General features: G+C 49.7%; 1 protein-coding gene across 1 annotated transcript in view; it reads right to left on the bottom strand.

The window, feature by feature from the left end:
* Window positions 1-2,186: 2,186 nt before the first annotated feature.
* Window positions 2,187-16,797, bottom strand: part of LOC120383115 (zinc finger protein 2-like) — a 21,609-nt gene continuing 6,998 nt past the window's right edge. Inside the window, exons 2-4 of the mRNA XM_039500740.1 lie at window positions 6,658-6,749; window positions 3,919-4,032; window positions 2,187-3,604 (exon numbers count right to left, since the gene is read on the bottom strand). Of these exons, the coding sequence (XP_039356674.1) occupies window positions 2,583-3,604; window positions 3,919-4,032; window positions 6,658-6,749 (1,228 nt within the window). The 3' untranslated portion in view covers window positions 2,187-2,582. The remainder of the gene's footprint in view (window positions 3,605-3,918; window positions 4,033-6,657; window positions 6,750-16,797) is intronic.

The raw sequence follows: 16,797 nt of genomic DNA, 5'->3' as shown, positions 1-16,797 counted from the left end.
ACTCACACATCCTCCCACTCTCACACAGTTAGTCCCAGCCTCTCCAGGACAAGAGGGATTATTTACCCATATGGCCTTCCCCAACCCCCATCGGCTTTTCCAACTCCAGGGCCTTACTCCCCGCGGGCTCCCAGAGCCATTCCCCCTCCCTGGCAGGGCTGGTCTCTTTCCCTCCCGCTCAGACAAGTCCCCAGGGCTTTTATGAACACCTGCACTGAGCCATCGGGGCTGGTTGTTTCAGACAGTAGCAAACCCCTGGGATGTTCTGGCTGGTGGCTGCATTTGTTCACTGCCCTCTAGAACAGGTCCAGGGCTGGGGTTGCGCTCAGAGCCCTAGGGCAGGGGCTGGATGGCTCCAAGGTGCAACAGAGCCAAGGGGGAGAAGAGAGAACAGGACAGCAGGGTACTGGTGAACCAGGGGTTCTCCCCAAGACTGAGATGCAGGCACCACAACAGGGACCTACAGAATCACAGACACCCGCAGGAAAGTGGGGGTAGGATCCAGCACCCGATGGAAAGCAAACACCGGGGATGAAGCCTGGCCAGGGCTCTGCAGCTGCTCTGTGCCCATGAGAAATGTCACAGTTCTGCCCTGGAGTCACTGGATCCTCACTGAGCAGGGACAGGGCAGATGGGACAGATGCTGGAGATGCTGCTGGGGAGAAGAAGGAGACAGGCTGTTCCCCATCTGGAAACGTCCATCTAGCCATCGTCTCTAGCTGTGGGTGTCCTCTGGGGCTCAGCCCCAGCCAGGGCTCCTGGATTCTGCCTCTGAGGATGTTTCTCTCCTGCCCCAATGCAACCCCCTGTACAGGGGAAGGGAAGACCCAGAGTTCCAGCCCCAAGGCCATCAGAGCTGCCATGCGCTGAGACATCAGTGAAAGGGCTGAATATGGGGGAAAACATGAGATTCCTGCAGAGGGAGACAACTCACACAGTCTGTGACACTTGGCCCCTCTCCTTCCCACAGCTCAAGAACCAATGAAATCCCCAGGCTGCTCAAGAAAATGGGATTTGCCAAAAATGTAAATAAAACTTCTTATTGGGGGGAGACCCCAACAAATAACTGAGCAATATTGAGAAAATAATTCAATGAGTAAAGGACTCCACTGACACCTGATTTTCCAGAAACTTAAGACACCCCACCTTCGCCATCCTGCAGAAACAGAAAGAACGTTTCCTGCGGTGACAATCTAAGGAATAATCCCAGTGTGCATGTGACGAGGCGGTTCTGGCGGGACCCAACTGAGAGTGCCAATTCAGGACAAATCGCTCAAACAGGGCAGTCACAGCCTTAGGCTGGGGTTTTTCCACCTCTAAGGCAAACCAAACCAGCCAGACAAAAAGGACTTCGGTCTCACCCCACTGGCTAACCACAAGTCACACAAGCAATCTCCTTAGACACTCCAGTCTCCCAGTATCATCACCAATGCACTCGTCCTGGGGATGAATGGTTATGAAAACCAACACCCCAATAAAAGAAAAAGGTTCTCTCGATCCCAAAGGACCAAGCCCCAGACCCAGGTCAATATACACATCAGATCTTACCCACAAATCACGCTGTTGCCAATCCTTTAGAATCTAAAATCTAAAGGTTTATTCATAAAGGGAAAAAGGTAGAGATGAGAGCTAGAATTGGTTAAATGGAATCAATTCCATACAGTAATGGCAAAGTTCTTAGTTCAGGCTTGCAGCAGTGATGGCATAAACTGCAGGTTCAAATCAAGTCTCTGGAACATCCCCCGCTGGGATGGGTCATTCAGTACTTTTGTGCAGAGCTTCAGTTTGTAGCAAAGTCCCTCCAGAGGTAAGAAGCAGGATTGAAGACAAGATGGAGATGATGTATCAGCCTTATATAGGCTTTTCCAGGTGTAAGAACCTCTTTGTCCTTACTGTGGAAAATTACAGCGAAATGGAGTCTGGAGTCACATGGGCCAGTCCCTGCATACTTTGCTGAGTCACAAGGCGTGTTTGCCTTCTCTCCATGGGTCAATTGTGTAGCTGATGGTCCTTAATGGGCCATCAAGCAGGCTAAGCAGAGCTAACACCAACTTGTCTGGGATATCACCCAGAAGCACATCACCAACTTGAAATACAGACAGTATAGGGCCAATATACATAACTTCAACTAAAATGATACATGTACACAGACAGCATAATCATAATCAGCAACCCATAACCTGGTCTTAGACACCTTATATGACCCCCTTTACCTAAGATTTGGTGCCACTACAGGACCTTGGTTGCAACCCATGTTCTATATGGTCCCAATTTATATCAATAACATCACAGTGCAACAATGTGAACGGAGCCCCTGCCTGAAAACGGGATCAGCAAATCCAGTTAAACCTTTCGGCTCAGTAAAAGCCTCCTCATGACAGAGAGCCAGGAAGGGTCAGAGATTAATACAATACAGTAATACTAATAAAGGTACTCTCCTGGTGCCTGTGTTGTCCTGAGCGACTGAGCACACATGTAAGTAGTGGTGCCACTTGACTCCCTTGGGAGTCGGGCAACAGTTGTTATCCCAATTGTAGAGATGGGAGAAACGGACACAGGAAGAGGTGGGGAAGTGGCTGGCACTAGTCTATGTGGCGTTTCAGATGAAATATCAGAGAGATCTTGGCCTTGTACCTTTTCCCGCACACGAAACATTCATAGGGGCACTCGCCCGTGTGCGTTCGCTGATGTCTAATGAGGTTAGATTTATGACTGAAGCTTTTCCTGCAGTCAGGGCAGTTATAGGGTCTCTCTCCCGTGTGGATTCTCCGGTGGACAATGAGGTTAGGGCTCTGGCTGAAGCTTTTCCCACAGTCAGGGCAGCTATAGGGTTTCTCACCCGTGTGGACTCTCTGATGTACAATAAGGTCAGAGGAGCAAGAGAAGCGTTCTTCACAATCGGGGCATCCATAGGGTCTCTCGCCTGTGTGAATCCTCCGATGTCTAGTCACATATGAGCGCTGAGTGAAGGTTTCTCCACAGTCTGGGCATTTATGGCATTTCTCTCCTGTGTGGACTCTCTGATGTGCAAGAAGGCCTGAGCTGTCCCTGAAGCTTTTCCCGCAGTCAGTGCACTTATAGGGTTTTTCTCCTGTGTGGGTTCGCCGATGTCTAACAAGGTTGGAGTGGTCATTGAATTGTTTCCCACATTCAGGGCAGTTATAGGGGGTCTCTCCTGTGTGAGATCTCTGATGTCTAATAAGGTGGGATTTACAATTGAAGCTTTTTCTGCACTCAGGGCAGTTGTAGGGTCTGTCGCCTGTGTGGACCCTCTGGTGTCTTATAAGGTTTGAACTGCACTTGAAGCTTCTCCCGCACTCAGCACATTCGAACCACTTCTCCTTAGTACAGGTTCTCGGCTGGGTCATGGCCTCATTACAATCCTCCAAACCTCCCCCGCTGCGAGTGGATTCACCCAGTGTCTTCCCTGGTGGGTTTCCCTGCTGCTTCTCTGGCCTGCACTGAGTTTCTTGGGCTTCTCCCTGCCCAGAAAACTGGGAATCATCCCCTTCACACCTTCCCAGCAATGTCCCCTTTGCTTCCATTTGCTCAGGACTTTCCAGACAAGGATTCTCTTTGTTCCTTTCACTCAAGATTTCATCACCTGCTGGGACAGAGAGAGAATCCGGCAGGAGTCATTCCCTGTGGTGAGGCAAAAGGGAAGGTGAGAAAAGGGGAACAGGAAAATGGTGAAACAAGCCAAAATAATATCTGGGAAGACTGACAAATCAGGAGCTGAATCCTCCCCCCCCCCCCCATCCTTCCCTGGAAGAAAGAGAGGATACGATACCTGCTGGGTACAATCCTGACCTGGGGACAATGAGTTAGAACTGGAGGAGCTCAAGGGGCCTGTGTGGGAATCCCAGCACTTTAAGTCAATGAAGGATGGTTTCCACATCCGTTTAACCAATCTCTCACCTCTGGGGATGTTTCTCTGGATCTCTCTAGCCTGGAACCCCTGGAGATCAGGGACCCACGGCTCTTCCCCTCGGTTCAGCTGGGAGATCATGCTGGGCTTGGGAATTGGAAAACCTGCTCTGGGAAAAGAAACAAAATGAGATCAGAGTTTCCGTTGTTCTGAGACAGCTGTTTCCAGATGTACTGGGTGGGTGGATGCCCTTGTATACAACAAAGGGATGGAAAGTGTTCCTGGAGACCCTTTGGGGAGGGCACAAGGGGATTCAGGGATCTCCACACACTGGGGGATTTTATGACTCTGGCACAGCATCACTGTGCAACCTCTTTACACCTTCCTTGTAGGAACTTTACACTTCTTAAGCACTAAGGGGGTAGGAAGACCGCCCCCGAATTTAGAGCGGCTGAAGTGGTTCCCCCCCCCCACACACACACTCGGTCAGGAGACACACTGATTAAGCACCGACCAGGTGTTTACCACTGGAACACGCAGTGCATAAAGCACCAATCAGGAGAAGGGGCGAGAAGTTGGACTGAGTTAGTACATGCGCATAATAGGATGATTTATGTAACCGATTATAATAAAAGGATGTGGAAAACCCCCGTTCGGGGCGCTCCACTGGAACAGACTGACGGACTTGGCTTCATTTATTGCTACACTTCCTAACCCTGCTGAGCCTATGGAGCTGATCCCTCTGAAATCTAAGGGATCAGAGAAGAACCCTGAGCAGATGCCGACATGGGCACTTCCAAGATGCCCAGTTTCTAAGGTCAAGGGCACAGGAATCCTTACCCAGTGAGCAGGGCCGGCTCTAACATTTTTGGCGCCCCAAGCAAAAACAAAGAGCACAGCCCCCCCTCCGAGCATCAGGCCTCCCAAGTCCCCGCCCCCTGTCGTCAGTCCCCCCCCCCCCGCCCCTCAAAGCATCCCCAAATCAAGCCCCCGCGTCGTGTCGCTCGCCCGCCCCCCCTCTCAGCGTCCCGTCCGTCACCGCCCCCCGCCCCCGTCGCCCAGCCCCCGCCCCCGTCCCCGTCAGCCCCCCCCAAGTCCCCCCCACCCCCGCCCACGCCGCCCCAATCGCGCCCCCGCGCTCGCCCGCCCCGCGCCGCGCCCGCCGCCTCCCGCCGCCCGCCCAAAGTCCCCATCCTGCCGCATTGCGCCCCCCTGCCGCCACCCCCCCCAACCTCCCCCCCCACCCCGCTGCCGCGCCCCCGCAAAAACAAACAAAACCGCAACAAAACCGTGCCCCCCGGCCTGCCGCCATTCCCAAGTGGCCGCCCCTGAGCTGGGCTGGCCTGGATGACGTCCCTGTACAGGGCTCTCTGACCCAGGTCCAACAGCGCCCATTCCCCCTCGGTGAAATACACAGCCACCTCTTCGAAGGTCAGGGCATCTGTATCAACAACAAGAGTCGCCCGCTCAAAACCTGCTGCCCCAGCCACAGCCCCCCAGGCACAGTCACAGAAAGATCTGGGAACACCCCCCTCAGCCGGAGAGCAGGAACATTCCTGCGGGAGAAGAACCTGGTTGGCTCGGCCATGATGGGCTCTGACTTAACCTTAACTTTTCCTTCTCTCTGCTAATCTCCAGGCTTCCCTGTGCTGGGAATAAAGCAGACTAATAAATTCTGCTCTGTTTGGAAAAGGCTGCCGGGTGTCACTGCTAATCCTGGGCCCTGCAGAGCAGGCAGGTCTCTGACCAGGAGTCTGGCTCAGTTGGACTCATTGGGCAGAGCTCACGGTGTGAAGCACCAGGGCTGGAGCCCAGACGCTCGGTCTTGGAGGCAGTGAGGCCATGTGGCCTCCCCTTGCACAAGAGTGGGACCCCTGGGGGGGTCTGGCCCACTGAAGGGGAACCCCCAAGGCACTGTTAAAAAGCTGGGGGGCAGCACCAATCCTGTGGATCTGCGACAGCAGCTAGGATGCATACCAAGGAGGGTGAAGGAGGATATGGGGGTGGAAGTGGGAGGTAGGCCAAAGACTGGACAGGGGTTGCACAGGGTGTGGGAGGAGACAAAGGGGGCACAGAGGGATGTGCTTGTTGGGGCATGGGAGCAGATGAGGGTTGGATGCATGGGGAGGCAGATGGAGGAAGGCGCACAGGGATTTGGGTGTTGAGGAGACTGTCGGGAGGTAGCTGGAAGGGTTCCCAGGACATGAGACGGGATCGGCAGGAGACAGGGGATATGGGAGGCAGAATGAAGAGGGCGCAGGGGGATGTATTTGTGTGTGTGTGGGGGGGGGAGATGGGAAACAGACTGAGGAGGGTGCTGGGGAGGTGGGGTTCAGAGACACACCGGGGAGGAGACAGGCCCAGACTGAGCAGGGGGTGGTCAGATATTTTATAGCTTAAAAACTGGTGCTACTCAGGCCCAACTTCTGACATTAAAGCAGGAATTTCATTTACTGGTCTCCTCCCCTGCATGTCCTTCTCCCTCCCCTTCCCACCACACATTCAGGCAAAGCCCCCTGCCAGCTGCGAGGCAAGCACGCGCGCGGCGCGCCTTTCGGGGCGGGGCATTGGGCCGGCAGCAGACCCCCCAGGCATGCATGACGCAGCAGGCTCAACCGCCCCGGCTGACCAGCGCGCCCGCGGCTGCGGAGAGGAGCAGCGAGCGCGAGCGACCGGCGGACCCTCCTCCAGTCGCCCATGCGAGAGGCGCTGCTCCTGCGCGGCTCCCGCCCCGCCCAGATGACTGCTGGGGGGGGCCAAAAAAGGAGCCGCCCCTGCCAATCCCCTACCTGAGCCGGATCCACTGCCACCATTCCCCTTGTTACTCTGCAGCCTGTCAGGGTGCAAAGGGCAGGGGAGAGGTTTCCTGGCCTCTGTCCTGCTGGGAGAATTCATGTAAATTGCCCTGTGTTCTGGGATCATCCTCTGAATTTACTCCCACAATTATTTCTCATGCATTCCCCCCCCCCCCCCGCCACCAGCTGAATGTGCAGATGGCAGCTGTGTGCACATGAAAGCCTCCCAGGGGAGTCCCACATTGGGGGGGGCGCAGGGGGCACTGTTGTCCCTGAATTTTTGGGGGTGTCTGTTTTCTATGGGAAGCCACTAAACCAACCCTCCTGCCCCTCCCCTGCCCTGCCTCTCTTTAGCTCTTCCTCTTTGGGACTTTCAAAGGGCTTCACCCACATTCACCCCGCAGCCCCTGTGCGGTGGGTCAGGCTCGGAGCCCTGCCCTAGGGGCGGAGCCAGCCGAGCCGGATCACCCTGCGCCAGCGAGCTCCCAGCGCTTTATGCCCGGCCCCAGCCCTTCCCCCGGGTCTCTCCCCTCACCTGCAGGCTCCGGCTCAGGGGCTGGTGGTGGCAGAGCCCCGGGCTGCCCCAGGGGCTGGTTCCAGCCCCCGCAGAGAGTCCCCCCGGCTGGGCACAGAGGGGCGCTAGGGAAGGGCTCTCCCCGCACACACCGCGCTGGGGAGCAGCAGCAGCTCAGCCCGGGCTCCCGGCTCACTACGGAGGAAGCACTGGCAGCACGAGGTGCAAATCTGTCTGACCCAGGAAGCTCAACCCCTGAGATCCTGAGCAGAGCCAGCGTTAGCAGCCGCCGCTCCCTCAGCCACAAACAGAGCCCTGCCCCCGCCCGCCAGGAATGAAGGATCTGCATTAAAATCCACATTCTGATGAAAGAACTAGAAGGCCAGGAAATCAGCAGGGCGCAGGTTCAATGGATTAACGGCTGGATAGTTGATAGGTCTCAAAACTGTACCACGGATTCAGCATTAAGTGGTTGAGTTTCCAGGGCCCCGCGCAGGGACTGGTTCTTGGCCTTTCCCTGTTTAAGGTTTTATCAATGAGCTGGGAGGATAAAGTTTGCAGAGGACACAAGATTGGGGGAGTGGCAAGTATGGAAAGGGCAGGCCGCTGATTCAGGGCAACCTGGATCGCTTGGTGAGCTGGTCACAAGGAATCTGTGTTACAATACTGCAAAATGTCAATGTAGACATCTAGGAACACAGACTGTCAGCTGTACTTATTGTCCAGGGAGACAGTGTGGTGGATAAACAGCTGAACATAAGGCAATGCAATCCTGGGCTGCATTCTCGAGTAGGAACAGAGAGGTTATTTTACCTCTGGATCTGGCACTGCTAGAATATTGTGTCTAGTTCTGGTGTCCACAATTCAAGAAGGATGCAGATCTATTAGAGAGGGTTTATTGGAGAGTCTTGAGACTGATTAAAGGATTAGAAACCATGCCTTAGAATGATACACTCAAACAGCTGAGTCGATTTAGCTTATGGAAATGTTAAAGGGTGACTTGATAAGGGTCTATAAGATCTACATGGGGAATGAATATTTAATAAGAGGCTCTCCAGCCCCTTATTAAATAAATAATAAATGTAAATAATGTGTACATTTTTAATAGTGAGAGTAACTCACCATTGGAACAATTTACCAGGTGTCAGAGACAGAGTGCATTCTCTATCACTGACCACTTTTAAAACAAATTGGATTTTTTTCCCTAAAAGATCTGCTCTAGAAGAGCTGCTCTGGCCTGTGTTACACAGGGAGTCAGACTAGATGATCACAGTGGCTCCTTGGAGCCTTGGAATCTATTAATTGACTTTAGGATTAAATGGAAAGCTGAGACAGAGAGAGAGATCGAGAGCGGCAAGACCGGAGGAAGAATAGTGGGGAGGCAGAAAGAAACGCGCAAGGGAAGGGGAGACAGAGACAGAGGTGGAGTCTTCACTGGTGTGGTGGTGATGGCTGAGATTGACGGGCAAAGCATGACATCCCTGGAGCAGAGTGGAAACCTGACAATCATCCCCCTCCTCCAAGAATCCCTCAGTCGGGCCCCCTGTCCTCCCAAAGTCTCTTCTGAAGGGCCTCGAAAGAGAGGTGACGGGCAGAATAGCCCAGCCTCTCATTACTGTGTCCACCAATCATAGGTGCTGGAACTAGGGGTGCTGAGGGTGCTGCCACACCCCCTGGCTTGAAGTGGGTTCCATATATACAGGGTTTACAATTTGGTTCAATGACTCTCAGCACCCCCACTGTACAAATTGTTCCAGCGCCCCTGCCACCAATTAGGCCTAGTACTCAACATGCCAAGTTTGGTCAACTAACTTCCGGTTCCGTGCTTTCTTTGTTTCCCTGGCATGGTCTCAACACAATCCCGGAGCTCCATCAGTAAACCTTTCTGTTTAGACTAACGTAGGGGGTTTTGTTGTTACTATTTTTTTACTTTTGCTGATTTTATAAACAGTTTTATCTACCGGGCTGATTCGGACCTGTGTTACCTTCTGCCATTAACGTTTGTTGTGATGGGTGATTGGACCACTTTACAACCTTTCATCTACTCTCTCATAGTTAGGCTCACAATGGGGGTAGGCCTACTATTCCCCAACTATCTCTACCAACACCAGAGTGCTGATGGTCTCCATGGTCAGGAGACATCCTTGTGTACCTCTACTGACACAGCCTAGATCAGTGGTCCCCAACCTTTTTGTGGCCAGTAGCACATTCATGTTTTCAGAAGAGTGTGGTGGGTGCCAACAATTTGTCAAGGCTTATTTTGCATTTGTACATTAAATAATATGAAAATCATATTTAATATTACATAATATATGAATCCATAAGATAAAAAAGGTAATTGTACATGTAAAAGGTATTAATTAAATTATTCGTCAATTACTCTTTCACCTTACCATGTGAATTTGCTCTTTTTTATCTATCTATAAGAAAAATTAAGGAGTTTTTACAAAATAAATATAATAAACAGTTTTCATCTTATTTATTTTAAAAAAGTAAAACATTGTTGAACTGCTGGTCCAAATATATTTATTATTCTTACTTTAACATAGATAGCCAGTTATGGTTAATTAAAAATATTCTTTGTATTGTTACTTGTATCTGAATTTCAATAAACAAACAAACAAAGAAGTATAAAAAAAGTTAAACACAAGTTAATCATACGTGCTCATCAGCACTTAATGGAAAACAGGTATAATTAATTCACGTGGTTATTCTAATAAAGTCACTGTGATTTTTGGCACTGCATTTCTTCAGCCAATTTTTCGTAGTTGGGAGAGTAGGATGATATTCCCGTTCATAAGCAATCATCAAGATGGGCATCTGTAAGCTGAGATCTGTATTTTGATTTTATGATGTTCATTGTTGAAAACAGAACTTCGCACAGATAAGTGGAACCGAAATAAGATTTTATTTTGTATGCTACATTCCAGAAGTTTTCATCTGTTGCACAGGATTTTAGTACAATATAATTTTGAAGGTCCAAAATCTCCAGTTCCATGTCTTCTGTTCTTACTGGAATGAGACTCGCAATTGATGTAGCCATTTCTGTTACCTCTATTTGGCAAGTAAAAGGATTCACAAGAAAGGAAACTACAGGTTCAATGATGGTGAACTGTTGAAATCTCTTTTAAAATTGTTCCAGAAGTGTTTGAATGTGGTTAACAAATGGTGATGGGTTAAAATCACTGTCACATACCATTTTCTTCACACTTGGGAAATGTTCAAGAGACTTTGTCTTCATATGTGACATCCACAAGATCAGTTTTGCTTTGAATGATTTTACAGAACCTATCATTTGAGCCACATGTTTGTCTTTTCCCTGGAGCTCAAGATTTAAAATGTTCAATTTGTCAGTGATGTCGGCAAGAAAAGCCAAGTCCCATTAACCAGCTGGAGTCTTCTAGTTGCTCAAAGTTCTGATTTGTGGACTTCAGAAATTCTTTGATCTCTTCTATTAGGCGCAAGAACACAAGAAGGATGTGGATAAATTGGAGAGAGTCCAGCGGAGGGCAACAAAACTGCAGAAGAGAAGAATGAGGGGATTTGATAGCTGCTCAAAGAAGATGGATCTAGTGGTACTGGAGGTGTTGGATATTAGGAAAACTTTTCACTAGTAGGGTGGTGAAGAACTGGGAGGTGGTGGAATCTCCTTCCTTAGAGGTTTTTAGTCAGGCTTGACAAAGCCCTGGCTGGGATGATTTAGTTGGGTTTGGTCCTGACTAGATGACCTCCTGAGGTCTCTTCCAACCCTGAGATTCTATGATTCTATGATTCTCTGAGATCAGATTGTTAAAAGTCAAGGTTTCACTCGAATAGAGTTCATTATTTTAATAACAACAGTGTTGAAAGAGAGAACTTTGAGGCACAAATAATGCAATGATAAGACATATCAGAGGTGATGGCATACTAATTGATGTTGCATATAATTTGATTAAATTATAGATGTCCTCACTTTTAGTAACTCTTCTTTTATCTGTCGACTCATCGAATTGCAGTGAAAACCAGTCACATATTTCCAAGTCATCCTTTAGCTGAGTTTGCATGTCGCTTGCAATTGCATGTATCCTCCTCATAACTGTGTTGTCTGATAACTGCAAGCCTTGTATTGCCGACAAAATCTCACCCTTGTTAGGAAAGCCTTGAAACAGGCAATCAGCACCTGTCAAAAATGCTTCCTTCAGCAATTCTCACCATCTTGAAAGGGTTTTTTCTTCTTTGCAAGCAGATAAGCAATTTTAAAGGAAGCAATAGTAGCACTTTTAGACTTTACCACTTGTCTAGTGAAAACAGATTGCTGGGCAGATAGGTATGATTTGAGTTGATTAATTTTCTTCTTTCTCAACTCAGATTTGAGTGGATGGCTAATGTCAAAAGAGGCATGATTAGTTTGAAAATGGCGTTTGACGTGTTTTTAATAGGATTCTTCATGTTGTCTCTTATTTGAACCATTCATTTTGGAATAAATGTGCAGGAAGCCAGCTCCAGGCCCCAGTGGCGCAAGCCGGTGCCTGTGTCAGCAGGCAGCATTCGGTCCATTCTGCAAAGGTTTGGGTTTTTGGTGGCAGTTCTGAGCAGTGCAGAAGCCTGAGAGAAGCTGCTCTGCCCCCAGCAGCGGGGGGGCTGGCTCCCCTGCTGAGCACTAGGTGGGCATACATAAATGCCCTGGCAGCAGAGGTGAAAGTAAGCCAGTATGGGCCGGTACAGAGGACCAGTAAGAAAAGGAGACTGGCTGAGGGAGGGAGAAGCCTTCCCCCTGCATAAGAATAGTTTAAACTCAGCTGTTCCCTGAGTGGTTCAGCCCTCGGGGTTAGGAGTGATTTCTGGCATCCTTGTTAATTTCACTCACAGTACCTGTGAGGAGGGAGGAGGGTGTGTTTGACCATGGCAGGGGCAGTCCTTATCTGCCCCCTGGGATGAGGGGATCTTGTCTCCAATACTAATATACACAACAAATACAAGCAATTGGCTGCACAGCTTAAATCCAGAGCTAATAAAAGCAGGTGGAAAGGGAAAACTCACTGTCACATTGATTTCTCCTCTCCTCAGTGAGGAGAGGAGTTATCTTACATGCCTATACACAAATGCAAGAAGCCTGGGGAACAAGCAGGGAGAACTAGAAGTCCTGGCACAGTCAAGGAATTATGATGTAATTGGAATAACAGAGACTTGGTGGGATAACTCACATGATTGGAGTACTGTCATGGATGGATAAAACTGTTCAGGAAGGACAGGCAGGGCAGAAAAGGTGGGGGAGTTGCGTTGTATGTAAGAGAGCAGTATGACTGCTCAGAGCTCCAGTATGAAACTGCAGAAAAACCTGAGTCTCTCTGGACTAAATTTAGAAGTATGAACAACAAGGGTGATGTCGTGGTGGGAGTCTGCTACAGACCACCAGACCAGGGGGATGAGGTGGACGAGGCTTTCTTCCAGCAACTAACAGAAGTTGCTAGATCACAGGCCCTGGTTCTCATGGGTGACTTTAATCACCCCGATATCTGCTGGGAGAGCAATACAGCAGTGCACAGACAATCCAGGAAGTTTCTGGAAAGTATAGGGGACAATTTCCTGGTGCAAGTGCTGGAGGAACCAACTAGGGGAAAAGCTCTTCTTGACCGGCTGCTCACAAACAGGGAAGAAATAGTAGAGGAAGCAATAGTGGATGGGAACCTGGGAGGCAGTGACCATGAGATGGTCGAGTTCAGGATCCTGACACAAGGAAGAAAGGAGAGCAGAGACCCCGGACTTCAGAAAAGCAGACTTTGACTCCCTCAGGGAACTGATGGGCAAGGTCCCCTGGGAGAATAACATGACGGGGAAAGGAGTCGAGGAAAGCTGGCTGTATTTTAAAGAATCCTTATTGAGGTTGCAGGAACAAACCATCCCGATGTGTAGGAAGAAAAGTAAATATGGCAGGCGACCAGCTTGGCTTAACAGTGAAATCCTTGCTCGTCTTAAACACAAAAAAACAGCTTACAAGAAGTGGAAGATTGGACAAATAACCAGGGAGGAGTATAAAAGTATTGCTCAGGCATGCAGGAGTGAAATTAGGAAGGCCAAATCACACTTGGAGTGCAGCTAGCCGGAGATGTTAGGAGTAACAAGAAGGGTTTCTTCAGGTATGTTAGTAACAAGAAGAAAGTCAAGGAAAGTGTGGGCGCCTTGCTGAATGAGGGAGGGAACCTAGTGACAGAGGATGTGGAGAAAGCTAGTGTACTCAATGCTTTTTTTGCCTCCGTCTTCACAGACAAGGTCAGCTCCCAGACAGCTGCACTCTGCAGCACGGTATGGGGAGGAGGTGACCAGCTCTCTGTGGAGAAAGAAGTAGTTCGGGACTATTTAGAAAAGCTGGATGAGCACAAGTCCATGGGGCCGGATGCGCTGCATCTGAGGGTGCTAAAGGAGTTGGCTGATGAGATTGCAGAACCATTGGCCATTATCTTTTAAAAATCATGGCGATCGGGGGAGGTCCCGGATGACTGGAAAAAAGCTAATGTAGTGCCCATCTTTAAAAAAGGGAAGAAGGAAGATCCAGGGAACTACAGGCCAGTCAGTCTCACCTCAGTCCCTGGAAAAATCATGGAACAGGTCCTCAAGGAATCAATTCTGAACTACTTAAAGAATAGGAAAGTGATCAGGAACAGTCAGCATGGATTCACCAAGGGCAAGTCATGCCTGACTAACCTAATTGCCTTCTATGATGAGATAACTGGCTCTGTGGATGAGGGGAAAGCAGTGGATGTGCTATTTCTGGACTTTAGCAAAGCTTTTGATACAGTCTCCCACAGTATTCTTGCCAGCAAGTTAAAGAAGTCTGGGCTGGATGAATGGACGGTAAGGTGGATAGAAAACTGGCTAGATGGTCGGGCTCAATGGGTAGTGATCAATGGTTCCATGTCTAGTTGGCAGCCGGTATCAAGTGGAGTGCCCCAAGGGTCGGTGCTGGGGCCGGTTTTGTTCAATATCTTCATTAACGATCTGGAGGATGGTGTGGACTGCACCCTTAGCAAGTTTGCAGATGACACTAAACTGGGAGGAGTGGTTGATACGCTGGAGGGTAGGAATAGGATACAGAGGGACCTAGACAAATTAGAGGATTGGGCCAAAAGAAATATGATGAGGTTCAACAAGGACAAGTGCAGAGTCCTGCATTTAGGATGGAAGAATCCCATTCACTGCTATAGACTAGGGACCAAATGGCTGGGCAGCAGTTCTGCAGAAAGGGACCTAGGGGTTACGGTGGACAAAAAGCTGAACATGAGTCAACAGTGTGCCCTTGTTGCCAAGAAGGCTAATGGCATTTTGGGTTATATAAGTAGGGGGATTTCCAGCAGATCGAGGGATGTGATCATTCCCCTCTATTCAGCACTGGTGAGGCCTCATTTGGAATAGTGTCCAGTTTTGGGCCCCACACTACAAGAAGGATGTGGATAAATTGGAGAGAGTCCAGCGGAAGGCCACAAAAATGATTAGGGGGCTGGAGCACATGACTTATGAGGAGAGGCTGAGGGAACTGGGATTGTTTAGCCTGCAGAAGAGAAGAATGAGGGGGGATTTGATAGCTACTTTCAACTACCTGAAAGGGGGTTCCAAAGAGGATGGATCTAGACTGTTCTCAGTGGTAGAAGATGACAGAACAAGGAGTAATGGTCTCAAGTTGCAGAGGGGGAGGTTTAGGTTGGACATTAGGAAAAACTTTTTCACTAGTAGGGTGGTGAAGCACTGGAATGGGTTACCTGGGGAGGTGGTGGAATCTCCTTCCTTAGAGGTTTTTAAGGTCAGGCTTGACAAAGCCCTGGCTGGGATGATTTAGTTGGGTTTGGTCTTGCTTTGAGCAGGGGGTTGGACTAGATGACCTCCTGAGGTCCCTTCCAACCCTGAGATTCTATGATTCTATGATTCCTCCAGCCAGGCTGCAGACAAGGCTCTGCATTCCTTTCCCCCTCCCAGCCGGGTTCTCCTCTAGGCTCTTGCTTGCAGTAGCGAGACTGGGTGAAATGCCTGCTGCTGCTGCTACCTGCATAGGAACAGTTTAAACTCAGCTGTTCCCTGCGCAGTTCAGCTCAGGGTTAGAAGCCGTTTCTGGCATCCTTGTTAATTTCACTTCCAGTTGTTGTTGGGGGGCAAGGAGGGGAGGGTGTGTGTGACCATGGCAGGGGCAGTTCTTTTCAAAATCAGGAACCATTTTCAAGTTCAAATCTATCCCATTCCTTCCCCAGCAGAGGATCATGGTTGTGATGTCCAAACTGCATGCAGATCCTCTTTGAAATGTTACTGAACCGTGCAGGGAACAGCTGAGTTTAAACTGTTCTTATGCAGGAGGCAGGCTTCTCCCTCCCTGAGGGTAGCCCCTGCAGCTGCTGCTCAATGCCAGGCAGGGAGAAAGCACAGAGCCTAGTGTCGGCAGCCTGGCTGGAGGAGGAGGGAAGACACAGAGAAAAATGTGATAGTGAGTTTTCACTTTTTCAGACTTATTCCAATAGTAAAGTTTTATGACAGACAGTACTGGTAGTAGTAATAGTAGCCTTTATTTTCTCTATCCATGTCATGTAATGGGAGGAATCCATGAAGTATGTAGGAGGTGGGTTGCTTGCGATTGGACCATACGGGTAAGAAATGTAAATTACTTTCACCCCTGCCCAAACCCCAAGGCTCCCAGCCGCCTCTGCAGCTGGTAGCTCTAGGGGTGATTTAAAGGGCCTGGCTCCTAGCTTCAGCTGAATCCCCGAGCCCTTTACATCCTGATTTAAAAGCCCTGGGATTTAAAGGCCCCACCTCTTCTTATAGAGGCCACGCCTCTTCCGGTTGAGGCCCCTCCCCCTCTGCAGGACTCTGGAGTACCGGCAAGTCCCTGCCCCGCGGGCACCATGGCATCCGCGGGCACCGTGTTGGGGACCACTGACTTAGACTAACCACTTTGTTTCAGACCCCAAGTCCTCAGTCCTGTTTCTATGACCTCTTTCCAAACTCATGCAAACCTGTCGAACATTCACTCCCACCTTTCAGCTGACACCGGTGATGCTGGGCTCTGACTGGCTAAGTCTTTACCCATCCACCCCCTTCTGGAGGCAGGTCAGCTTCCTGGGGTTCCTCTGTTTTAGACTGTGCTCCTGTCATCTAATAAACCTTCTGTTTTACTGGCTGGCTGAGAGTCATGGTGAATTGCAGGAAGTGGGGGGTGCAGGGCCCTGATTCCCCGACACTCCGTGACAGGGTGTTAGCTCCCTAACACCATCAGTCTGTCAGCCACGCAGGCCCTCTCCTCTGGGTGAGGCCAGCCCCATCTTTGCCTTGCAGCTTAACAAGAGGTGCACCCCTGACCTTGAGTCCCTTTGAATCATTCCCTGTGATAGCCAGCCCCTAACACTGGCTACTCACAGAAATCCCAGATCCTCAGCCCCCAAAGGAGCCGGGTACCCCAGTTTAACTTTAAACCACACAGCTTGTGAATGCTTGTAATGAAACAAAAGTAGGTTTATTTTAAAAGGAGACTTACCTAGAAACAAGAGTGAGCAATAGAAACAAATGGTTACAATACACAACAAAATCATAAACCATGAACCTGGCTCAACATTTATTACTTGTTACCTCTCCTAGCTAATAATGAAGTAAGTTTTCTGCCA

The sequence above is a fragment of the Mauremys reevesii genome, linkage group 15 (assembly GCF_016161935.1).
Source record: "Mauremys reevesii isolate NIE-2019 linkage group 15, ASM1616193v1, whole genome shotgun sequence".
Classification (NCBI taxonomy): Eukaryota; Metazoa; Chordata; order Testudines; family Geoemydidae; genus Mauremys; species Mauremys reevesii.
Note: the sequence above shows the minus strand (reverse complement) of the source record. Positions and strands in the feature narration are given on the sequence as shown.